The following is a 21,847-nucleotide window of genomic DNA, read 5'->3' on the forward strand; positions in this document are numbered from 1 at the left end:
AGGCTGCTGAATCAAGGACAAGTGAGTCTTGGCAAATCTTCAGAGCCATACAAAATGTTTCTAACCTCAACTTTACTTTCAGCATTTTCAAAATTTCAGAAATACGTTACTGTCATCCACTTTGCTTCTATATATTTTATTTTGTTTGAACTATTATTATATCTGCCTATATTGTATCTGTATTTTATTGAGCATTGATAAAAATCAGTCTATATGCAACATGATAGAAGCAAGAGGAAAACCTGGTATTAACCCTAATCTAACGTTGTAAAAATCTGTTGTTTAGTGAGAGATTAATCTTTCTTCAGTCTCCCTGGACACTCAATGGCAGATTTAAGGGTGACAGTTCTGAAACAAAAAAATTTCAAAAATCAAATGGAGAGAGAAATCTCTGACTGCAATTTATTTGCAAATTTGACTCCATTAACCATGGATTAAACAGAGACTGGGAGTGGCTCGCAGTTTACAAAGGCAGTTTCTCTGCTCTGGGTGCTACTGTCTCCCCATTAGACTCTGACAAAGGCTCACATCTCCCTGTCTGATCTGACCTGTTTTTTCCTCTTTTGATAAGTACTGTTGATACTGGGCCATTTCCACCTTGCTGAATAAATCTTGTCAGCTCTGGCCCTCCCTCTCACTGGGACCCCACTCTTTAAATATCCCTCTGATACCCCCCCCCAACTCATGCATCTGATGAAACGGGTCTTTGCCCACGAAAGCTAATGCTCCAAAATATCCATTAGTCTATAAGGTGCCATAATACTTCTTGTTGTTCAGAATCACAGTAATTAATAGATGACTGGTAAATTTATATGATACTAACATTGAAGAAAAACTGAATTAAAGATGATAATCCAGTATTTGAACCAGCATACTACTGTTCAAAACCATGGGCTTTACAAGAACACTCAAACTAAGACTTTGCTTGAAAACAGCAATACACGTGAAGCAGAGTTTTGTTTTTATATGCAGAATATGATATATAAAGACTATTGCATGGGAAGGAAAAGCCCAAAATGCCCAATTATACTGTTTCCTCTGCTGACATAACAGATTCAGTCACAACAGGTGTACACATTTAATACAGTATAGCAGGGAGATCATTAGGAGATTAAAAGAATTAGTAATATGATTAAGCCAAAGTGCTACCTCTTGGATTCCCTCCAGAGATTCAATGATTTGCTAAAATTGTACGGAAATTTCCAGTGGTCTGAAAGATGACTTCAGTAATGTGCTGTATCATTTTTACAATAGCCATAACTATGTACAGTAGGAGATATTGCTAGCAATTTAGCCAAATGTAAAGACAATGTGCTACTATAAAAATGCAAAAAGGATGGGTAGATTTCTTGCATTAATTTCCATTTGTCCTTGCATCTACATTTCAAGTTAAAGATTTTAAAATATCAAAAGGAAGGAAGATTATCTTTATTCATGACATATCTGTCAAGGGCATAAGAGTTCCTTTCTTGCAACTGTTTTTCTATTTTATAGCTTATGTTATGTTAAAATACAACCCTCTGACATTAAATATTGTAATTTTACATGGTTAATGTGTTATAATATGAATATTTATAATATCCTAAGATTATTATAAATACATATTATAAATCCCATTTTATTGTCTATGAGTATTAAACTTTAAGACCAAAGGAGGACCTTGTAAAAGCCCCAATGGCAGGCACTCATGTTCAACTGAAAGTTAGTAGGTGTCAGGAGCCTACCTGCCATTCGTGCCGTTCAGTACCCACAAAATGCCAAACCGCCCTCCAGATGAACATGAACAGAGAAGGAAACCTCCCTGTTCTTGACTAGTTAAAATAACATGATAATTCTATCCAATCAAAGGAACAGGAAACCAGTCTGTCTGATGGCAGAAAAAGTTCAACACTCAGCAGCTTACACACAGAGGACTGAGAGACAGCTTTACAATGAACAACACAGCTCTACCAACATTCATGTTTAATTTCAACTGAATCCTACACACCCAGCATGAGACAGTCTTAAAATGTCTTAAGAAAACCAATCAGATCAGACCTTTGTTGTTCTACTACTTGACACATGAATTAGCAAGAGAATAAGTAAGAGAAGTGCATGTCTGTCACATAATAAGTATCGTCTCATGTCATATTTTGGCCTGTGCTTCTATATTCTGTTTTTCTTCCAAAGATGTCACTGGGGGACAAGTTGTTTAAAAACAACTGAGAAAAGAAACAAACATGGAACTGGTCACATAGGCTAGGTCTACACTCAACGGTTTTTCAGAAATAACTTATTTCAACTTTTTACTGTCAAAATAAGTTATTTTTGAAAAGTACATGCACGCTGCAAGAGCATTTTAAAATTGAGCTTTCACACTAGGGGCCACTTCAAAATAAGAGCAATGGTGGGTTATCTCCCTGGAGATCAATTAAGTCACAATTACCTCTGCTTAGTACACACTGAGTCAATTTCAAAATTGAAGGGGGGCAAAGGGAGAGTCAGTGAAAGTCGTTTGTTTTTGTAGAGTTACCATTTTGAGTTAAATATCCTGTTATGTCAGAATAATAAGCTTGCAGTGTGGACGCAAGGGATTTATTTTTATATTCTTTTAGAAAAAAGCTTATATTTCTGCAAAAACAGAGTAAACAAGCCCATAGGCAGGAACAGGAGAGGATGGACATTTGGGCCCAGGGAATCACTTCTCCAGTAATAACACAATCATGAGGATGGTAGTAATTCAGTGAGCCAAAAGTGGTACTCACCTGGCAGAAAGGCTAAGTAGCAACATAAGAGGAACAGATCCCTTTTCACTCACTCATCTCTCCTCAAATAGATGAAGCGTGAGTGGCAACTGCCACAAAATCAGGCGCTACCAATCCCACCCATTTTTCAGGGACTGTTTTGTGCTCTCTCAGTTATATGGCTTGTTTTAATTGGACAGCCATAGTATGCCCCTAGAGACTAGGATGCAAAGCTTGAAAATGCATATTCTGTAAAACACTGCTCTATGATCTCTATAGCTGGGTCTGCAAACACCACAGGTATTTATAAAATGGATGAATTTCCACAGTTCTCTTTGTAATTATCTTTTATTTTCAGCAATTAGATTTATCCAAGCAGCTAGTGCTTATGAACAAAGGACATTTGCTTTGAAAATGATGCACTAGCTGCTGACGTGCTGTGGACCAACAGCACTCAAAAGAGTTCAGCTCTATCTTCCTTGTAAAGCAGGAGAACACCTATGATATGGCCAAATTCAATTCTGAGAATACACACTGCTGAGGATTTTACTATGGTGCTGATGATGGCTATATCATTAAAGGGAAGGAGGTAAGCAAGTGCTCGGATGGGTGCTGGTTCCTGTCATATGACAGGAGTTGCATCGTGACAGTGCTGCCTGCAGTCGGGCCTCAGCATTTCAACAGACTGTGACAAAATTTTCCTCAGACTGACCCAACACAGATCACCAGGCCATGTGTACCATGCTATTTATACTGCTGTTTTTAAATAGTTTATTTTATACCAAAATCTCTCTCTGTAGTCCGTGTGCTGGAGGCAATGTACGTTATTTTTAATTGCATTAGCACCTACCAAGTTTGTGGAGAAACACTATTAAATTAACAGATGGCCTTTATTTTTAAATGTGGGTTTACAATTATTCACTAATACTTTGAGGGAAAAGTATATATGTGATATTTTTGCCATTCTGGAGAGTATAAACCGATGTGCTGATAAATCACTTCTTTTGGAGAGAGTTAGACTGGGGGTATGTAAAACTCTTCTTGGCCAGGATGTCCACAAAAACCTTGACAACTGTAAAGTTGCTTGTCCTCTGACATGCTGACCAATATTTTGGGCAGGAACTGTTTTTATTCTCTTTGTACAGGACCTAGCACAGTGGGATCCTGGACCTATGACTGCTTTTTTAGGTATTATGATAACATAAATAACAACAGATTAAACATGGGGCTTTAATTAAACCTCAGAAGAGCTTTGCTCTAGTCCCATCGTCAGACTTCCTTTTGCAAATCACTTTACTATACATCAATATGTCCATGTGTATAATAAATATAATAATTAAAATAAAGCATATAAGTCTCTTTAAAATCCAAGGGTATAAGATTCTGTGGATTCTTGGGAATAAACGGTGTTCATAACTCTGATGTTTGCACTTTGAACAAAACATTATGGTTATTCTTTCAAAAGTCCACAACTAAACATTGATTTGAAACGTTACTATGCAGAACAAAAACACTGCTTTCCCTTTTTCTTTTGGTTTTAGTAGTTTACACTTAAACATAGAATTTTACTGTGTTTGGTTTTTATTTTGTCTCTGCTGCTAATTGTGTACCTCAAGTTCTAAATGAGGTGCTTGGTTAACTTGTCAGTTTGTAATCCTGGTGTTCATAACTTTGCGGTTCTACTGCACTAAAAATATGATATAAATCTATTGCAAGAGAATATATTTATTATAAACCATTTTCTTTAGTGTTCCTAAAAGAGGCTTTTACCTGCAGATGGCTGGAAAGCATTCCTGAAGTCCCTTTTTTTTGACTAAGGATCCTTCGAGGCAGTACATGAGGATGTCCATAACCTTGGAAACAAAAGTTGCAACTGTATAGCAATATTTGATTTTATTATTCATTATAAAAGTTAAATTCTGACAAGTCACAGAATTTTCTAGCTCTTGAGCTTGAACATATTTTGGTATTGTAGTGGGTTGAATGCCCCACTTCTGCAGGGAAAGAGTCAATACAGGCTGGAGAGAGTTTGCATAGCACTTCAGCCAATGAAGAAAGGGCTCTTAGGGGAACCACTCAGAAGGCAGCCTGCTGGAGCAGCCCGGTATATCAGGAGCTGCTCAGCTGAGCTGAGTGAGCAGGGTCTGACCAGAGAGGGTGCAGGATCAGCTCCCAGTAAGAGGAAGCACCTGGATAGAGCAGTGCTGGGCAAGCTCAGGGGAGTGAGAGAGGAGCTCCAGCCTGACACCTACCAGGCTGCTGGTCCTGATATAAAGATCAGAATGGTGCAAGAGGTGACAGGGAAGTGGTCCAGGGAAAGTGAAGCAGTTCAGGGAGAGAGGAGGAGGGCAGGGCAAGGCTGCTGCCCAAGGGTCTGTGGACCTGACTCAAAATAGTGGGAGGGCTTGAGTCCCTCTCCTTTCCCCTTGTACTGCAACTAGCCACACATAAGAGTAGCTATTATGAACTGTGGCTTGGTGATGGGCTAGACTGAGGCTACACTGTTGGCCACAGTAGATGCAAGAAGGAAGGACTGCTGAGAGAAAGTAGGGGAAGGGGGCAAGAGAATGTAGAGGGCACTGCTGGAGGGCAGTGTCCTGAAAAGGAGGCCGTAGTCTGGGGAGCGATGTGGGTCCAAAGACCAGAGTGTGTACAGAGCAGGGAGCGACAACAGACGACGCACCAGCCAGGTGAGGTGTCCTGCTGAAAGCCAAACTAAGTGTCCTGAGTGAGACTTACCAAAACATAACGTGTTATGGGCCGATTAGGAAAGCGGGTACAGGGGCTGCAGCTCAGGGCCCCAACTAAGGGGGCCCTGCAAAAAGATCTCTGAGCTGCCAAAAGTGCAAATCTTTTTGTGGGACCCCCTTTGCGTGGGGCTACAGCCACTGAAGTGCCTGTGTTACAGCCCTGCCTTGTGGGTGGGGAGGTAGGGCTACACATGCAGCTGGCCTGGAGCTGTAGCTGCCAGGAGCTCCATCCATGCACTTACCTCTCCTGGAAACTATGTCCTCCCAGCTTCCATTGGCAGGCAATAGTGGCCAATGGGAGCTGCAGGGAGCGGGGCTGTCAGGCAAGTGCAGTGCAGTGCGCAGAGCCAGAAGTCCCTTCCCCTTGCTGGGGCCTGTGCCACCAAATGGAAGCTGCCCCAGGTAAGTGCCCTGGCACCACTGACCCAGCCTCAAGCCCCCTCCCACACCCTAATTTCCACAAAGACCCTGAACTCTCACCTCTTGCCCTGAGCCTGCTCCAACTCTCAAAGCCCTGGGCCCCAGACTGGAGCTCCCTCCTGTACCCCAAATCCCTCATCCATGTCCTGACCCCTCCCACCCTCCAGCCTTCTGCTCCAACCTTGAGCCTCCTCATGCATTCTGAACCCCCTATTTTGGCCACATCTGGGAGCCTAGGGGCCCTGCAAAATCTAATAGCTCTGGGCCTGCAGTAGAGCTAATCTGGCCCTAAACATGTTATCTACTTTAAAAAACTGGACTGCACTGGAACATATGGAATTTACAATGACAGTGGTACTAGTAATTGCTGCAAACACTCATTGGCTACATCTACACGTGCCCCAAAGTTCGAAATGGCCATGCAAATGGCCATTTCGAAGTTTACTAATGAAGCGCTGAAATGCATATTCAGTGCTTCATTAGCATGCGGGCGGCCGCAGCACTTCGAAATTGACGTGGCTCGCTGCCGCGCGTCTCATCCAGACGGGGCTCCTTTTCGAAGGGACCCCGTCTACTTCGAAGTCCCCTTATTCCCATCAGCTCATGGGAATAAGAGGACTTAGAAGTAGGCGGGGTTCTTTCGAAAAGGAGCCCCGTCTGGACGAGCCACGCGGCGGCGAGGCGCGTCAATTTCGAAGTGCCGTGGCCTCCCGCATGCTAATGAAGCGCTGAATATGCATTTCAGCGCTTCATTAGTAAACTTCGAAATGGCCATTTGCGTGGCCATTTCGAAGTTTGGGGCACGTGTAGACACGGCCATTTACAGTACACTTTTTGTAAAGCTATCAAATGCAGGCCAATATCTGCTGTTGAAGATCGTAGATGGACACCACATTTTGGATTGATCTAGGAAGTGAATCTGTCTCACGAAAGCTCATCATCTAATAAATCATTTTGTTAGTCTTTAAAGTGCTGCATGACTGCTGGTTTGTTTTGTTAGAATACAGACTAACATGGCTACTTCTGTTACATTTTGGGTAGGGTATGTTAAGAGACAAGATGATCAGGAACACCTAGTTAACTACATCACATGTCATGTGGATGATTTAACAAAGCCCTTCAGTCTTAAAGAATATGCAACTAAAAGACAAAACTTTCAATGTTCTGCAGTTCATTCAAAATGCTGCTAGTACAAGTATGTTCAAACTGATGAATTCTTTTATTAGCTCAAGTCCTACCTAACTCTCTGCTCTGGTCTCTTCAACGCTTGGAACCTTCACTTTGCCCAGGATCCAGGATTAACTATTCCATCTTGTTCATCTCCATATACCCTTCTATGCATGAAACTTTCACTACAACCCAATCTTCTATGGACACCTTAACCCTTTTCATGGGCCTCCTGAAAATACATAACTTCACAGCCCAAGTCCTCCCCTTAAAAAGAGTTTACCTAAGAACAAATAAAGGAAAAAACTTAGAACAAGGTGCGCTGAATATCCCTGCTCACAGATCTTGCTTTTATTGCACCATACCCAAACTGTTTTCTGCATAGCTTTTAAGCCTTTCGGGACAGGGATAGAGTTTTATGGCTTTGGATGTGTTATTTTTAACAAATAATGTATGTTTCCATGGTGCTGAAAAGGTACATTATACTTAACAATTAAGTTAAATCAATTGTATTAGTCAGTGATTCATTAAAAACTATGATATGCAGATATTACAGTGCACTCTTACCTCTACAAGAAGATCCACAACATCTGTGGGCATTTTATCTATTAGTATTTCAATGACTCTTAGGATTTCTCCTTTAGCCCGAGCAAGGGTGGTGGTGTGAATATTCTGCTGAGACTGAGTGTTTGCTGCCAGCGCAGTGTGTCTATGCACCTAGGAAAGGAATAGCATGATACATTTAACTTCTGCTCTCCACATATTTCAAATATACTTACCATAAGCTCTTTATGTTAGTTTTTTAATACCCCGTCAGATTCCAACATATTTGTGGTCTATAGCAGCAGTGAGAGGAGTCTAGGAGTTCATGAAGATTACATCAGTTCTAACTTGTCACTTATCTTCCCCAGTATGTATATAAAGCTACTATGGAGGTTAAATAAAAACATGGTGATTATTTCTGTTTGCCAATCACACCTAACTCTGTGACTGCACCATTAAACTGGCTGGCACAATGGAACAATTAGCCCACTGTTTAAGACTGAGGCATGGTTGAAAACTGAGGTAGCATTAGTTGCCTGAAGAAAGGAACCAGAGGATTACAAATTATACACATATCCAAAATTACATTTTTTCTCACACCATTAACTAGGAATGAAGACATCTGGTCTACAACTACAGTAGAAGCATCTGTCTACAGCAGTTACTGTTGGAAGAGATGTTCCAACAAAACTTATGTTGAGAGAGTGTGTCTACACATAAAAGTGGACTGATCTTTTGATTCGCTCTGCCTAGAAAATGCCCCCCACCCAGAGCGTTTGTGGCTTTTTTGTTGACAGTTTCTGTTGACAAAATGCATTTTGTGTGTAGATGCTCTGTGAGTTTTGTCTACAAAACTCTCTAGTGTAGATGTAGCCCTGATGATTACTCCAGAAATATCACGTGAAAAATACTGAAAAGCAATTGCTTCTGTTTAAGATGTAAGGACAAATATTTCAACATTGTATGTCCGGAAGGGACCTCAGGAGTCCATCTAATCCACTCTCCTGCCCTCATGGCAGGAGTAAGTATAACCTACACAATCCCTGACAGCTGTTTGTCTATCTTGCTCTTAAAAATCTTCCATGATGCAGATTCCACAACTTCCCTAAACTATTTACCTGAGTTCTTTCCTAATGTTCAGCCCTTGCTGCAATTTAAATCATTTGCATCTTGTCCGATCCTCTGAGATTATGAACAACAATTTTTCTGCCTTTTGCTTGTAACAATCTTTTATGGACTCAAAAAATATTGTTATGTCCCCTCTCAGCCTGCTCTTTTCCAGACTAAACACATCCCATTTTTGACAATCTTCCCTCAAAGGTCACATTTTCTAGATCTTTAATAATTTTTGTTGCTCTCCTATGTACTTTCTCCAATTTATCTACATCCTTCTTGAAATGTGGTATCCAGAACTGGACACATTATTCCAGCTGAAACTATATGAGTGTGGAGCAGAGTAGAATTACTTCTCATGTCTTGCTTACAACTCAACAACAGTGGAATGAAGAAAAGAAAAATGTCTGAACTTCAATAGCCTAAGTATAGGAGGAGAGGAATGACAAAAGATGTTGCTCCTTTAAACATTTAAATCTTTCATACATTCATGTACGTCTGCTGGACCAAATCCCAAAGGCAATGCTCAATTTCCAATCAGTCCCTAATCATGAAGTATTTGCATTGCTTAAGTAAAGGCGAATTAAAAATCACCTAGTTAAGTCCCTTGGGATTTTGCCCCTCACTCTTCATGTGAACTGGAAGGTGCTACAGCCAGTATACAACAGGTTAAGCCAATTTTAACTCATGTAAGCCGTGTCTACACGTGCACGCAACTTCTAAGTAGCGGCACTAACTTCGAAATAGCGCCCGTCACGGCTACATGTGTTGGGCACTATTTCGAAGTTAACATCAACGTTAGGCGGCGAGACATCGAAGCCGCTATCCTCATCAGGAGATGGGAATAGCGCCCTACTTCCACGTTCAACGTCGAAGTAGGGACCGTGTAGTCGTCGTGCGTCCCGCAATGTCGAAATTGCGGGGTCCTCCATGGCGGCCATCAGCTGAGGGGTTGAGAGAAGCTCTCTACAGCCCCTCAGCTCAATGGTGGCAGCGTGGAGCGGCCCCTTAAAGGTCCCCTCCCCCTCCCTTCCTGTGCAGGAAGCTGAGGGAACGTGCAGGCACGCAGCCAGCCTGCATGTTCCTCAGCCATCCAAACCAGCCACCCCACCTGCGATGGCTGCCCGGCAGCCCCCCCCAGCGCCCTCAGGGGACCCCCCCCCAAGGGGAGCCAGGGCAGCCAGGCCAGCCAGGCAGGCAACCAGGCTGGGAAGCGGCAGCAGGGCCCCTCCTGGACGGAGGCCGAGCTGCGGGACCTGCTGGGGCTCTGGAGCGAGGAGAAGGTGCTCCAGGTAATGGGGAGCAAGAAGCGGAACGCGGATGCGTTCGCTCGGCTGGCCGAGGGCCTGGCCGCCCGGGGTCACCCTGCCCGCACTCCGGATCATGTGCGCAGTAAAGTGAAGGAGCTGCGGCAGGGTTACGCCCGGGCCCGGGATGTGGCCGGCCAATCTGGGGCCGCCCCCGTCACTTGCCCCTTTTACAGGGAGCTCAGGGACATCCTGGGCCCCCAGCACACCTCCTCCCCTCCGGCCACCCTTGATACATTGGCCGACGAGCCCCAGCAGGCCCTGCAGCCGGAGTCCGCCCCGGAGGTAAGCCGCGCACCCTGGGAGTCCTCCCTGGAGCCCACCCCTGGGCCATCATGGCAGGAGGAGGAGGAGGAGAAGGGGGACTCCTCCTCTGCAGAGACCGGGCTGCAGATCCTCCTCCTGCCCTCCCGGAGCAGCAGCCGGGCGTCTGACCCCGGGGATCCCCGGACGGTGGGAGTGGACCGACAGGTATGTACCCCCCACCCCCGGTGTACACCCCCGGGGTTGAGGGGCGGGGGTAATAGATATGTGCCCAGGGCCCCCCACATGCCCACATGGCCATGGCCCCAAGGACAGCAGGGCCATGTCCCTCACAGGAGTGCATCAGCCCCTGCCCGCCCCCCAGCGCAACAGTGCCATGCCCCATCCCCGGGGCAGGGGGGAGCGGAACCTCAAGGGTCCCCCAGGAGGAGGGGGTGGGACACCCCGCAGCAGCAGCAGTAGCAGCATGTGATGGAGTGGGGGGAGTGCAAAAGCAAGACTCAGGCTAGATATGAGCAACAAGCCGAATAGCTCCCAGGGGCAAAGGATGATCCTGGGGCTACAGGTGGCAGGTGACACCTCTGCCCTGAACAAAGAGGAGGGAGGAGCCAAGCTGGCTTTGAATTAGGGGGGGGGGGCGCAGGTAGAGGCTAGGGGAAGGGAGAGCTGGAAGGCAGCCAGCCTGAGGAGGGGGAAAGCTACACCCCAGAAGGGCACCCCTTGGGGTCTTCTCCCCAGGTTGGGTTGGAAGGACTGTCTTTGACAGCTGTACTGTCACTCCTGGGAGAAACGGCATCTGTGGCCTAAGAAACCTCTCCTGTCAGACCCTGCTGAGTGAAGTGAGAGTCACTCCCGCCAAGGGACGGGGTGCAGTGCAGGGGGACCCCTGAACCCCATCCATCACAGCAGCATCTCCCGGGGACAGGGATGGGGAACCTGCAGCACAGGGGTGGGGGAACAAGGGCCACGGCTCAGGGCCCACACTAATGCCTGTCTCCACTCTTCTTCCCCCCCTCCTGTGTTCCGCAGCTGCACCATCGGAAGGACCGGAAGAGAGCGCCGGCGAGGCATCAGTGGTCCCGGAGACCCCTCCGGGGCCATCGCTCCAGGCAAGCCCCTCGGCGGAGGACCGACTGGCCCCACGGCGGGCAAGATGGCGGACCCCGCAACACCACACGCCGGCGACAGACCCCCAGCTGCTGGCCATCCATCGTCGGCAGCTGGAGGTCGCGGAGCAGTGCCTGCGAGTGGAGCAACGCCATCTCGACCTCCAGGAGCGGGTGCTGGCCTGGCGCCAAGAGGCATGGGGGGCCTACATGGACACTTTCAACCGCCTGGTGGACTATTTGGCCCCCCATGCCGCGCCGTCCGCCGCAGCGCCCGCTCTGAGTGCTCCACCCGCCGCACCACCTGCTGCTCCGCTCGTCGCTGTGCCGTCCACCATCGCCCCTCCACCCGCCACCAAGGGCCGGACCGCCAAGGGACACCTGGGGCCAGCTGAGACTCGCCGGACATATCTTCCGGTCCACCCGGCCCCCAGCCAGCCCCGGACCGGGCTGCGGCCGAGGCGGGGCTCCCGGCTGCCCATCCCCAGTGCCGGACTACAGGGACGTGGGGCCCGGGACGTGGCCCCCCCCTTGTATATAGTTTTGGGACTTATTTATTTGTGCCCCCCGTTTGCCCTCCCCCCCATGTACACAGTTCTCCCCTTCCTTGTAATCCCTGGTTTTCTGTTTTTCTGTACATATAATATCTGCAAACTTTTTTATTATTCACTTATATAATAATTTAGTTAGAAGGTCTTGTATATAGTTTGTTGTTATTTGTTAAAAAAAGCAGTTCAAAGAAAACCAGTTTCATTTCACCAGCAAGTGCGTGCTTTTATTTGTCCAGGAAAAGTCGGGGGGGGGGGGTGCTGTTGGGTGCTCCGTGGTGTGGGCGTAGGGGCAGGGAGTGTGGGGGAGGAAGGGAGGGCAGTGGGGGGCCTGGCAGAGTTCACCCCGCGGCCTCATCGAAGTGGGCCCACAGGGCCTCCTGCACCCAGGTCCCTTCAGGGTCCACCTGGCGACTGGGGGCAGTGGGTGGCTGCACGTTGGCCCTGCCGGCCTCCACAGCCCAGCCCTGAAAAAAGGCCTCCCCCTTGCTCTCCACCAGATAGTGTAGGGCGCAGCAGGCACCCACAATCTGGGGGATGTTGTTGGGGCCCGCATCCAAGCGGGTCAGGAGACATCTCCAGCGCCCTTTGAGGCGGCCAAATGAGCGCTCCACCACCTGGCGCGCGTGGGTCAGGCGCTGGTTGAAGCGCTCCTGGCTGGCAGAGAGATGGCCCGTGTACGGGTGCATGAGCCAGGGCCGGAGGGGGTATGCCGCATCTGCGACAACGCAGAGGGGCATGGTGGTGTCCCCCACAGGGATCTCCCGCTGGGGGATGTAGGTCCCCGCCTCCAGCCGGCAACACAGGCCCGAGTTCCGGAAAACCCGGGCGTCGTGGGTGCTGCCAGGCCAGCCCACATAAACGTCCTGGAAACGGCCCCGGCTGTCCACCAAGTCCTGGAGGACCACTGAGTGGTAGCCCTTGCAGTTTACGTAGCATCCTCCACTGTGTTGCGGGGCGTGGATGGGGATGTGAGTCCCATCCAGAGCCCCGAAGCAACTGGGGAAGCCCAGCATGGCAAAGCCCGCGATGGTGGCATCTGGGTCCCCCAGCCTCACGAGCCTGTGGAGGAGCATGGCGTTCATGGCGTGCACAAACTGCAGGGGAAGCACATGGGAGAGCACCAATGAGGGATGAGCAGGGTGTGCGTGGCCCTGCCCTGCCAGGGCCCCCCTCCCCTTCCCTCCCCTGCCAGGGCACCCCTCCCCTCCCCTGCCCTCCCAGAGCTGCCTCCCCCTCCCCCCGTGGGTCCTCTTACCTCCATGAGGACAGCCCCGACGGTGGCCTTGCCGACGCCAAACTGCTGGCCCATGGATCGGTAGCTGTCTGGAGTGGCCAGCTTCCAGACAGCGATGCCGATCCCGTTTCTCCACTGGGAGGTCACGCCGCACGGCGGTGTCCTGGTGCCTGAGTGCGGGGGTGAGCCACTGGTACAGCTCCATAAATGTCTGCCAGCTCATCCTAAAGTTCCTGAGCCAGTGGTTGTCATCCCACTCCTCAAGCACCAGCCGCTCCCACCAGTTGGTGCTGGTGGGGTAGCTCCACAGGCGGCAGCGTGTGAGGCGGGGGGGGGTCGGGGTGCTCCACGGTTGGGGGTTGAGTCCTGCTTGCCTGCAGGCTGCTCCTCCTCCAGTGTGGCAAGGAGGTGCTCAGCTGCCTCCCGCATGGCATGGATCAGGGCGAGCCCTGCTCCTGCCGGGAGGGCTGGGTGGACCTCTGGCTGCTGTTGCTGCTGCTGCTGGGGGTCCATGACTGCGTCGCCCGAGGTCTGCATGCCTATGGCTCCTCAGACCGTTTGCTGGGCAGGCTGAATGTGTCTGGGAGGGGCCCTTTAAGGGAGCGGCTAGCTGTTGCCCCGGAAGCGCTAGTCCGCCCTGTGACCCTGTCTGCAGCTGTGCCTGGCATCCCTATTTCGATGTGTGCTACTTTGGCGTGTAGACGTTCCCTCGCGGTGCCTATTTCGATGTGGTGCTGCGCAACGTCAATGTTCAACATCGACGTTGCCAGCCGTGGAGGACGTGTAGACGTTATTCATCGAAATAGCCTATTTCGATGTCACCACATTGAAATAGGCTACTTCGAAGTAGGCTTCACGTGTAGACGTAGCTCAAGTGACCTAGTGTATATGTTATCAAGATTGTCTTGCACAGTGTGCAAGCAGTCTTGTAGCACCTTAAAGACTAACAAATGTATTTATTAGGTTATGAGCTTACCTAAACGATAATGGAACCCACAAAAGCTCATAACCTAATAAATACATTTGTTAGTCTTTAAGGTGCTACAGGACTGCGAGCATAATGTGTGCTTGCATATGTCGAAATATTTAAAAAACAATAACCCATTTTGTTTTCCCCCAGAAAGCTAAATTCTCTTGTTGTTGCTGTTCTCTGTTGTTACAGAGATTGGACTACTCTTTATTTCTGTCTGATAATGCTGGAGCTGAAAAGTATTAACATGAAAAAAACAAACAAAAAGCGTGTTGCACACTGAGGCCATTATTGTCTGGAAAGTGCAGCTCAGTGAACACTGAAGTTTTTCTCACCTCCTTGGCAATAGTTGCTATGAAGGCGGGTGGTCTGGCAGTGGCAATGAGTGAGAGAGCATGTCGTGCAGAGCGGGCGGAGTCAGCTGCTGGACTCAGAGGCAGCCCCATTGTGATGCTAAACGGGGATCAGACAAAGAGGAGAAAAAAGAAAAGAGGCATTAGAAATATAGAGTGAAAAGATTAGACACAGCTTATAATGTCAGTTCAAGGTCAACGGGAGCACTCAAACAGTTAGAATATAATGGACTTCCAACAATGAGCAGTGATTAGGAGTCAGGGTGTTCTGGCATCAAATACAAAATCGAATAATTAACCATGAAGATTGAAAACACTATGTGCATCTGTCCAAAGTGTTAAAAAGGCCTTGTTAACAAATTATCTAGCTGCAGTACTGAATACATATCACAAAACCTGGGACAAGGCAAATAAAGAATGTCAAAGTATTTTATATGTTTTTTTCTTTAGCAAAAGTTTAGAAGTGGCTTGCAAATACAACTTTTGTAGTATTCCTATTCAGTTCAGCCACACACTTTTAAATGGAGGGCAAGGGAGTAGGAAGAGCTTCTAGAGGTATTGAAAATACTAAATTCTTTCAATCTGGATTTGTTAAATGCATGAAACACTTTGTTTTAAAATATCTCAAGTGCTGCTAAGACTCACCTTATCAGCAATCACCTGTAAGCTCACCTATCAGCAAACCCTACTTATAAACACAGGTGAGGCAGAAGTTCACACACATATTAAAGGAAGATTGCTTTTCAGAACCTGTACAAATGGCAGAACTGATTGTCTGGTGATGAAGCACTGACTTTTAGAACTTCTTTGCTTTAAAAATACATACCTTCCCCTCTGCTCCCAATTTACATTTATATACACAGAAATGCTAAAGGTTAATACTACTGTGATTTTTCACGAAAGTAACCAGGTCATTTAAGTGCACATTGAGAAAAACAGATTTTTGTTACATAAGAAGTGAATCTACAGCTTTGGCCTCCAGCAATGTGTTATCAGAGGTACTTGAAGAGATGTGCAGGAGATAAAAATATACAGATTTAAGCTTGTCCAGGACCAATTAAGTAACTTTAAAAAGCTTCATTCAAAATTTAAATTATTTATTATTTAATTCTAAACAGGTAGCACTGAGGACACTCCCAATCTGTAGATGGCTTATTCAAATATATAATTAACTTATTACAAAGCAACACAAAATTATTAATATTTTTTGGAAACACAACCAGAGGCCGAAGCTTGCACCCCTTCCTCATGTGAGTATTCAAACTGCTTTCAATCAAATTATACATATTAGTTAAGTCTGCATCTGAGTTAGGACTGCAATCATTTTGCACAATTTATGTTATAACTGATTAACAACATCAAAACCACCCTCCTTTCTAAAACCCTAACACAACATGCACACACATAGGGACTCTGGGTTGGATAGTAGCTGTACCAGAACTCTGCTCACAACGGCTGAGTGGTGAGAAGATAAAAGTATCTGTCATCCACCGTTCCACTCTTCTGGGATTGCTGAGGGCCAACTCAGCTTTCAGTGTAAGTTAGAGCAGCCTCAAGCTTAGTCTAAACTACATGCAGCCCAGTCCTTTCAGGAGCTGTTTCATACCACATCATCTCTTCATAAAGTCACATGACAGACATGCTCCTTTCATCTCTATATACTGCTTGAGTGGCACACAGCTGCCATATCAGAGGGCAGAAGATGGCTCATTATTACTGTTCATTTTGATTGCAAAGAGAAAGCTGATCATCCCAAATAATTTAATGAACTCTCAAATCATCTTATATTTTAGTCATGGCACATGACAAAACACACATGTAGAAATGTTAAAAATTTAAAGATTTGCTTTTTTAAAAAATCAGTGGTATACCATGTTTTATATCACTTTACTACAAAGCTGAGGTAGAGTCCAACTCGGCAATCCTCAAAACGACAGAAAAGAAAGCATCAAATCCTTTGTTTAAGCTCCGGAAATATATATAATGCCCTATCAATTCATTTCATCTGCACATGCAATAAAATAGTGAAAATAAACAATTAATGTGTTTCTCAGAATACCATTACACAGCTATTCCTGTAATAGTTTGCTACAGTTCTTTGAATAAAACTAAAAATCAGTCAGGCATTTCTGCAGACCCTGGACTGATGAAAGCATATCAAAAACTAGATTACCAATCTTACCCCAGTGTTATCTAGTAACCCCGGTCTGATCTCCCTGGGTATTTATTGAAAACTTCAAAAGCATAGCTCAGATAGTATTTCTCCCTATAAGCTAGAATTCACATTTCTGTTAGAATTATTTTTTCTTCCAGTATTTGGCATACATGTAAGACACATTTTTCTGAAAATCAAGTTTTTTGTTAATTCATTTACAACACTCAGCAGCGGCAGTATGTGATCAGAGATTGCCCCTTTCCAGCAACCGGTCTGTATGTCTCCTTTCAGAGCAGAAGCAGAGCATGATGGAGCCACACTGTACCAAGCCTACAGACTAAAACAAAGGCAGATGCACAGGGAAGCACCAAGTCTCTTATATCCAGATATATTTTTATAGACAAATTCCATTCTTTCCATATCCTTAAGATTGGCACATGTATTCTTCTAGGCAGATACAGATTCCCATCATACCTTTAAGAGTCATTGGCATAAATCATAGTGCGAAGTAGTTATTGATGGACTTCCACAAAACTGATGTCACCCCATCCTACCACAACACATGGCCACCTACTGACAGTAGCAAACAGGAAGCCCAAACTACTCTATTTTTACCCTTTAAGGAATTTTGCTTCAGAGTACAAATGTGTTACTTATTTTACACATTTATATTTACACAGTGCATTAAAAAGCTGCCAATTTGGGGCTGACGGCACATTTGGCACATGTTAAAAAATAAGTAAAACTTGTACTAACAAGAATAAATCCAACAGCCTCCCCCAAACTGGGAAACACCTAGCCAAAGAGAAAATATGTATGAAAACGTTTTCAAAATATAGAAAGGTTACTCACCGTAGTAACGGTGGTTCTTCGAGATGTGTCCCCGTGGGTGCTCCACATTAGGTGTCGGGCTCGCCCGGCGCCGCAGATCGGCTCTTCCAAGCAGTTTCTGCTGGACCGCGCATGCGCCGGTGCGCGCCACTCCCTTGCACGCTCCTGGCCATGTGCGCGATCCGGTCCCCGCCAGTTCCTTGACCAACTGCCTCGGATGATCCTGCAAAACACTAAACAGAGATCCGAAGCGGGGAGGATGGGCGGGTAGTGGAGCACCCACGGGGACACATCTCGAAGAACCACCGTTAGTACAGTGAGTAACCTTTCTTTCTTCTTCGAGTGTCCCCGTGGGTGCTCCACATTAGGTGACTACCCAGCAGTAACCCAAGATAGGAGGTGGGTAATCGGATTATGTGCAGCTTGTCCCCGAGAGGACCGCTGTCGAGAGACGGGTATCCTCTTGGAATACCCTGTGAAGGGCGTAATGTTTGGCGAAGGTGTCATAGGATGACCAGGTCGCCGCTCTGCAAATGTCTTTTAGCGCAACGCCCTTGAAAAAGGCTGTTGATGCCGCCACCGCCCTAGTGGAATGAGCCCTGGGCGTGGCCAGTAAAGGAGTCTTTTTGAGTTCGTAGCACATTTTTATGCAGGATACGATGTGCTTCGAGATTCTCTGCGAAGAGAGACCTTCTCCTTTCGATTTGGGAGCGAGAGAGACTAAGAGTCTATCCGTTTTCCGGAAGGACTTGGTCCTGTCTATATAGAAGGCTAGCGCCCTCCTCACGTCCAGGAGGTGTAGGCGCGCCTCTTCGTTAGAGTTATGAGGCTTTGGATAAAACGAGGATAAAACAATAGGTTCGTTAATGTGAAACTCAGAAGAAACTTTAGGAACAAAGGCTGGATGCAGCTGTATAGTTACCGCCTCCTTGGAAAAAACAGTGCAGAGTGGCGTTGCCATAACTGCCGCAAGCTCGCTCACCCTGCGAGCTGACGTGATTGCGAGAAGAAAGGTCGTCTTTATCGTAAGGAGGCGGAGGGAAACCATGGTCAAAGGCTCGAATGGTGGTCCCGTTAGCACATTAAGCACCAGGTCCAAGTTCCATGAAGGTGGAAGCGGTTTCCGAGGGGGGTATAGGTTTACCAACCCTTTGAGGAACCTGGTAACCATGGGATGGGTGAACACCGTGTGCCCTTCCTCTTCGTGTCTGAACGCCGAAATGGCGGCAAGGTGGACCTTTAACGAGGATAGTGAGAGTCCTCCTCTCTTGAGGTCCAGTAAATACTGTAATATTACAGGTATAGGCACCGAAAGCGGGGCTAGCTGTTTGGTAGAACACCATGCCGTGAAGCGAGTCCATTTCTGCTTGTAGGTCTTCCTGGTGGAAGTCCTCCTGCTACTTTCTAGGACTTGTTGCACTTCCTCCGTACATGTGCTCTCTAGGGAGCTGAGCCATGGATTAACCACGCTTGTAGTCGCAGGCCTTGGGGGTGCGGATGCACTATGGACCCCTGGGCTTGCGTGAGCAGATCCGGCGCCACCGGAAGGGGCATCAGTGGACAGGCTGACATGCGCAGGAGCAGGGGGAACCATTGCTGTCGATCCCATGTTGGGACTATCAGGATCATTCGGGCTCCTTCCCTCCTGGCTTTCTGCAAGACTTTGTGGATCAGCACTGTGGGAGGAAAAGCGTAAAGCAGGGGGCCCCTCCATGAGATCACGAATGCGTCCCCCAGGGACCCCCATCCCAGTCCTGCCCTGGAGCAGAATCGTGGGCACTTCTTGGTGTGTTGAGTGGCAAACAGGTCTATCTGGGGAAAACCCCATGCGTGAAAAATCGGTCATAGCAGATTGGGATGGATCTGCCACTCGTGCGTGAGTGCAAAACGCCTACTCAGCTGGTCTGCCTTCACGTTGTGAACGCCTGGTAAGTACGAGGCTTTTAAAATTATATTGTTGGCGATGCACCAGTTCCATAACCGGACTGCTTCCGCACATAAGGCACGGGACCGAGCTCCTCCTTGCCCATTTATATAAAACATGGTGGAGGTATTGTCTGTACTGATCCCGACTACTTTGCCTTGTATATGGTCTCGAAAGTGTCTGCAGGAGTTGAACACTGCTCTGAGCTCCAGTATATTTATGTGCAGTGACTGCTCCATGGAGAACCACAGCCCTTGAGTCACCTCTTCGCCCACATGTGCTCCCCACCCTATGAGGGAGGCATCTGTAGTAAGAAAAACCGATATTTGTGGTTGGTGGAAGGGAACCCCTGCTAGCAAGTTCTTGGGGTTTACCCACCATTGCAGGGATTTGCGCACCTCTCCTGTGGGCGACACCACCCTGTGAACGGTGTGTGTTGCCGGTTTGTATACGCTCGCCAGCCAGTGCTGCATGCTGTGCATGTGTAACCTGGCGTTCTGTACTACGAACATCGCCGCTGCCATGTGGCCCAGCAGCTGTAAGCACGTCAGGATCGGCACCGTAGGGCTGAAGGTGATGACCTGCATGAGGGAGCCGATGGCCCAAAAGCGAGACTCTGGTAGATACACTCTCGCCGTAATAGAATTTATGCGTGTCCCTATGAACTCTATGTCCTGTGTGGGGTCTATCTTTGATTTTGCCAGATTGATAACCAGGCCAAGTGAAGAGAACGTGCCTGCTGTGACGTGTATCATGCGTAGTACCTCCTCCTTCGAGGCCCCTTTGAGTAGGCAGTCGTCCAGATACGGGAATATAAATACCCCCTGTCTGTGCAGGTAGGCTGACACCACTGCCAAGGTCTTGGTGAAGACTGTGGGGGCCGAGGAGAGGCCAAACGGTAGGACCTTGTATTGAAAATGTTCTTTGCCTACCATGAACCGGAGGAATCGTCAGTGAGCCGGATGGATAGTTATGTGAAAATACGCGTCTTGTAAGTCGAGGGCTGTGAACCAATCTCCATCGTCCAGTGCCGTAAGGATGGAGGCGATTGTGATCATCCGAAAGCGTTGCTTGCGCAGGTAGCGGTTGAGGCCTCAAAGATCTAAGATGGGCCTCCAGCCTCCTGTCTTTTTCTCTGTGAGGAAGTACCTCGAGTAGAACCCTTTCTCTTGCAGTTGCTCCGGCACTCTTTCCACTGCCCCTATGAGCATGAGATGGTCTACCTCCTGCTTGAGCCTCGCTACGTGGGAGGCCTCCTGGAGGTGGGGCCTGGGTGGAGGTCGTGGCGGCGGGAGCGACTGGAAGGGGATGGCGTACCCCGTGGCTATGATCTCCAGCACCCATTTGTCTGTGGTGATCCTTTGCCACTGGTCGTAGAATGGTCAGAGGCGATGGTGGAATAACCGCTTCGGATGACCTTGTGCGATGGTAATGATGGCGCAGCCCTGGATCTGTGTGTCAAACTTGTGGCCTTTGGCCCTGCCCCGAGGACGCACGGCTCTGTTGGGAACGTCGCCTGGGAGTTCTGTACTGCTGGTGCTGTTGATGTCGCCCTTGCTCGTAACCTCTGTGGTACTGGGGACGCTGTTGCTGGTACTGGTACCATTTTTGTTGAGGGTAGTACTTTTTCTTTCTGTATGGAGGGGTGTAAATCCCCAGGGTCCTAAGTGTGGCTCTTGAATCTTTACTGGAATGAAGGACCGAGTCAGTTGATTCAGCAAACAGCTTCTGCGAGTCGAAGGGAAGATCGACTATCTTTGCCTGCAGATCCCTCGGTATACCCGAAGTCTGGAGCCAGGACTCCCTTCGCATCACCACTGCCGTAGCTGTGGAGCGTGCTGCTGTGTCTGCAACATCCAGGGCGATCTGAACTCCCGTCCTCGAGGCCGCGTAGCCTTCTTGCATGATGGACTTGAGCACCGGTTTCTTGTCCTCTGTAAGCGAGTCCATGAGGGAGGTTAACCTAGTGTAGTTGTCGAAATTATGGTTCGCTAAATGCGCTGCATAATTTGCCATTCGCAACAGTAGAGTGGAGGAGGAGCAGACCTTTCTGCCGAACAGCTCTAGCTTCTTGGCATCTTTGTCTGTTCCCCCTGTCTTGAATTGAGATGTCTTTGATCTTTGTTGCGACGACTCCACCACCAAGGAATTTGGTTGTGGGTGGCTGAACAGGAACTCCATGCCCTTCGCCGGCAAGAAGTATTTCTTATCCGCTCTCTTGTGGACAGGCGGAATAGTCGCAGGGGTCTGCCATATCATAGTGGCGGACTCCAAGATTGCTTCATCAAGCGGTATTGCTATTTTGGAGGAGGCTGGAGGTCTCAGATTTTTGAGGAGCTTATGGTGTTTCTCTTGCACCTCCGCTGTCTGGATGCCTTGCGTGAAGGCCACCCTCTTAAACAGCTCTTGAAACTGTTTGAGATCATCCGGAGGATG

The 21,847-nt window shown here is 47.7% G+C and overlaps 1 protein-coding gene across 3 annotated transcripts in view; it reads right to left on the reverse strand.

The window, feature by feature from the left end:
* Positions 1 to 21,847, reverse strand: part of WDR7 (WD repeat domain 7) — a 310,876-nt gene that overhangs the window by 64,704 nt on the left and 224,325 nt on the right. For all 3 annotated transcript variants that reach the window (XM_074995753.1, XM_074995754.1, XM_074995752.1), the window contains 3 exons: positions 14,484 to 14,601; positions 7,628 to 7,777; positions 4,494 to 4,576 (listed from right to left, as the gene is read on the reverse strand). In XM_074995753.1, the coding sequence (XP_074851854.1) occupies positions 4,494 to 4,576; positions 7,628 to 7,777; positions 14,484 to 14,601 (351 nt within the window). The remainder of the gene's footprint in view (positions 1 to 4,493; positions 4,577 to 7,627; positions 7,778 to 14,483; positions 14,602 to 21,847) is intronic.

This window comes from Carettochelys insculpta, chromosome 5 (assembly GCF_033958435.1).
Source record: "Carettochelys insculpta isolate YL-2023 chromosome 5, ASM3395843v1, whole genome shotgun sequence".
Classification (NCBI taxonomy): domain Eukaryota; kingdom Metazoa; phylum Chordata; order Testudines; family Carettochelyidae; genus Carettochelys; species Carettochelys insculpta.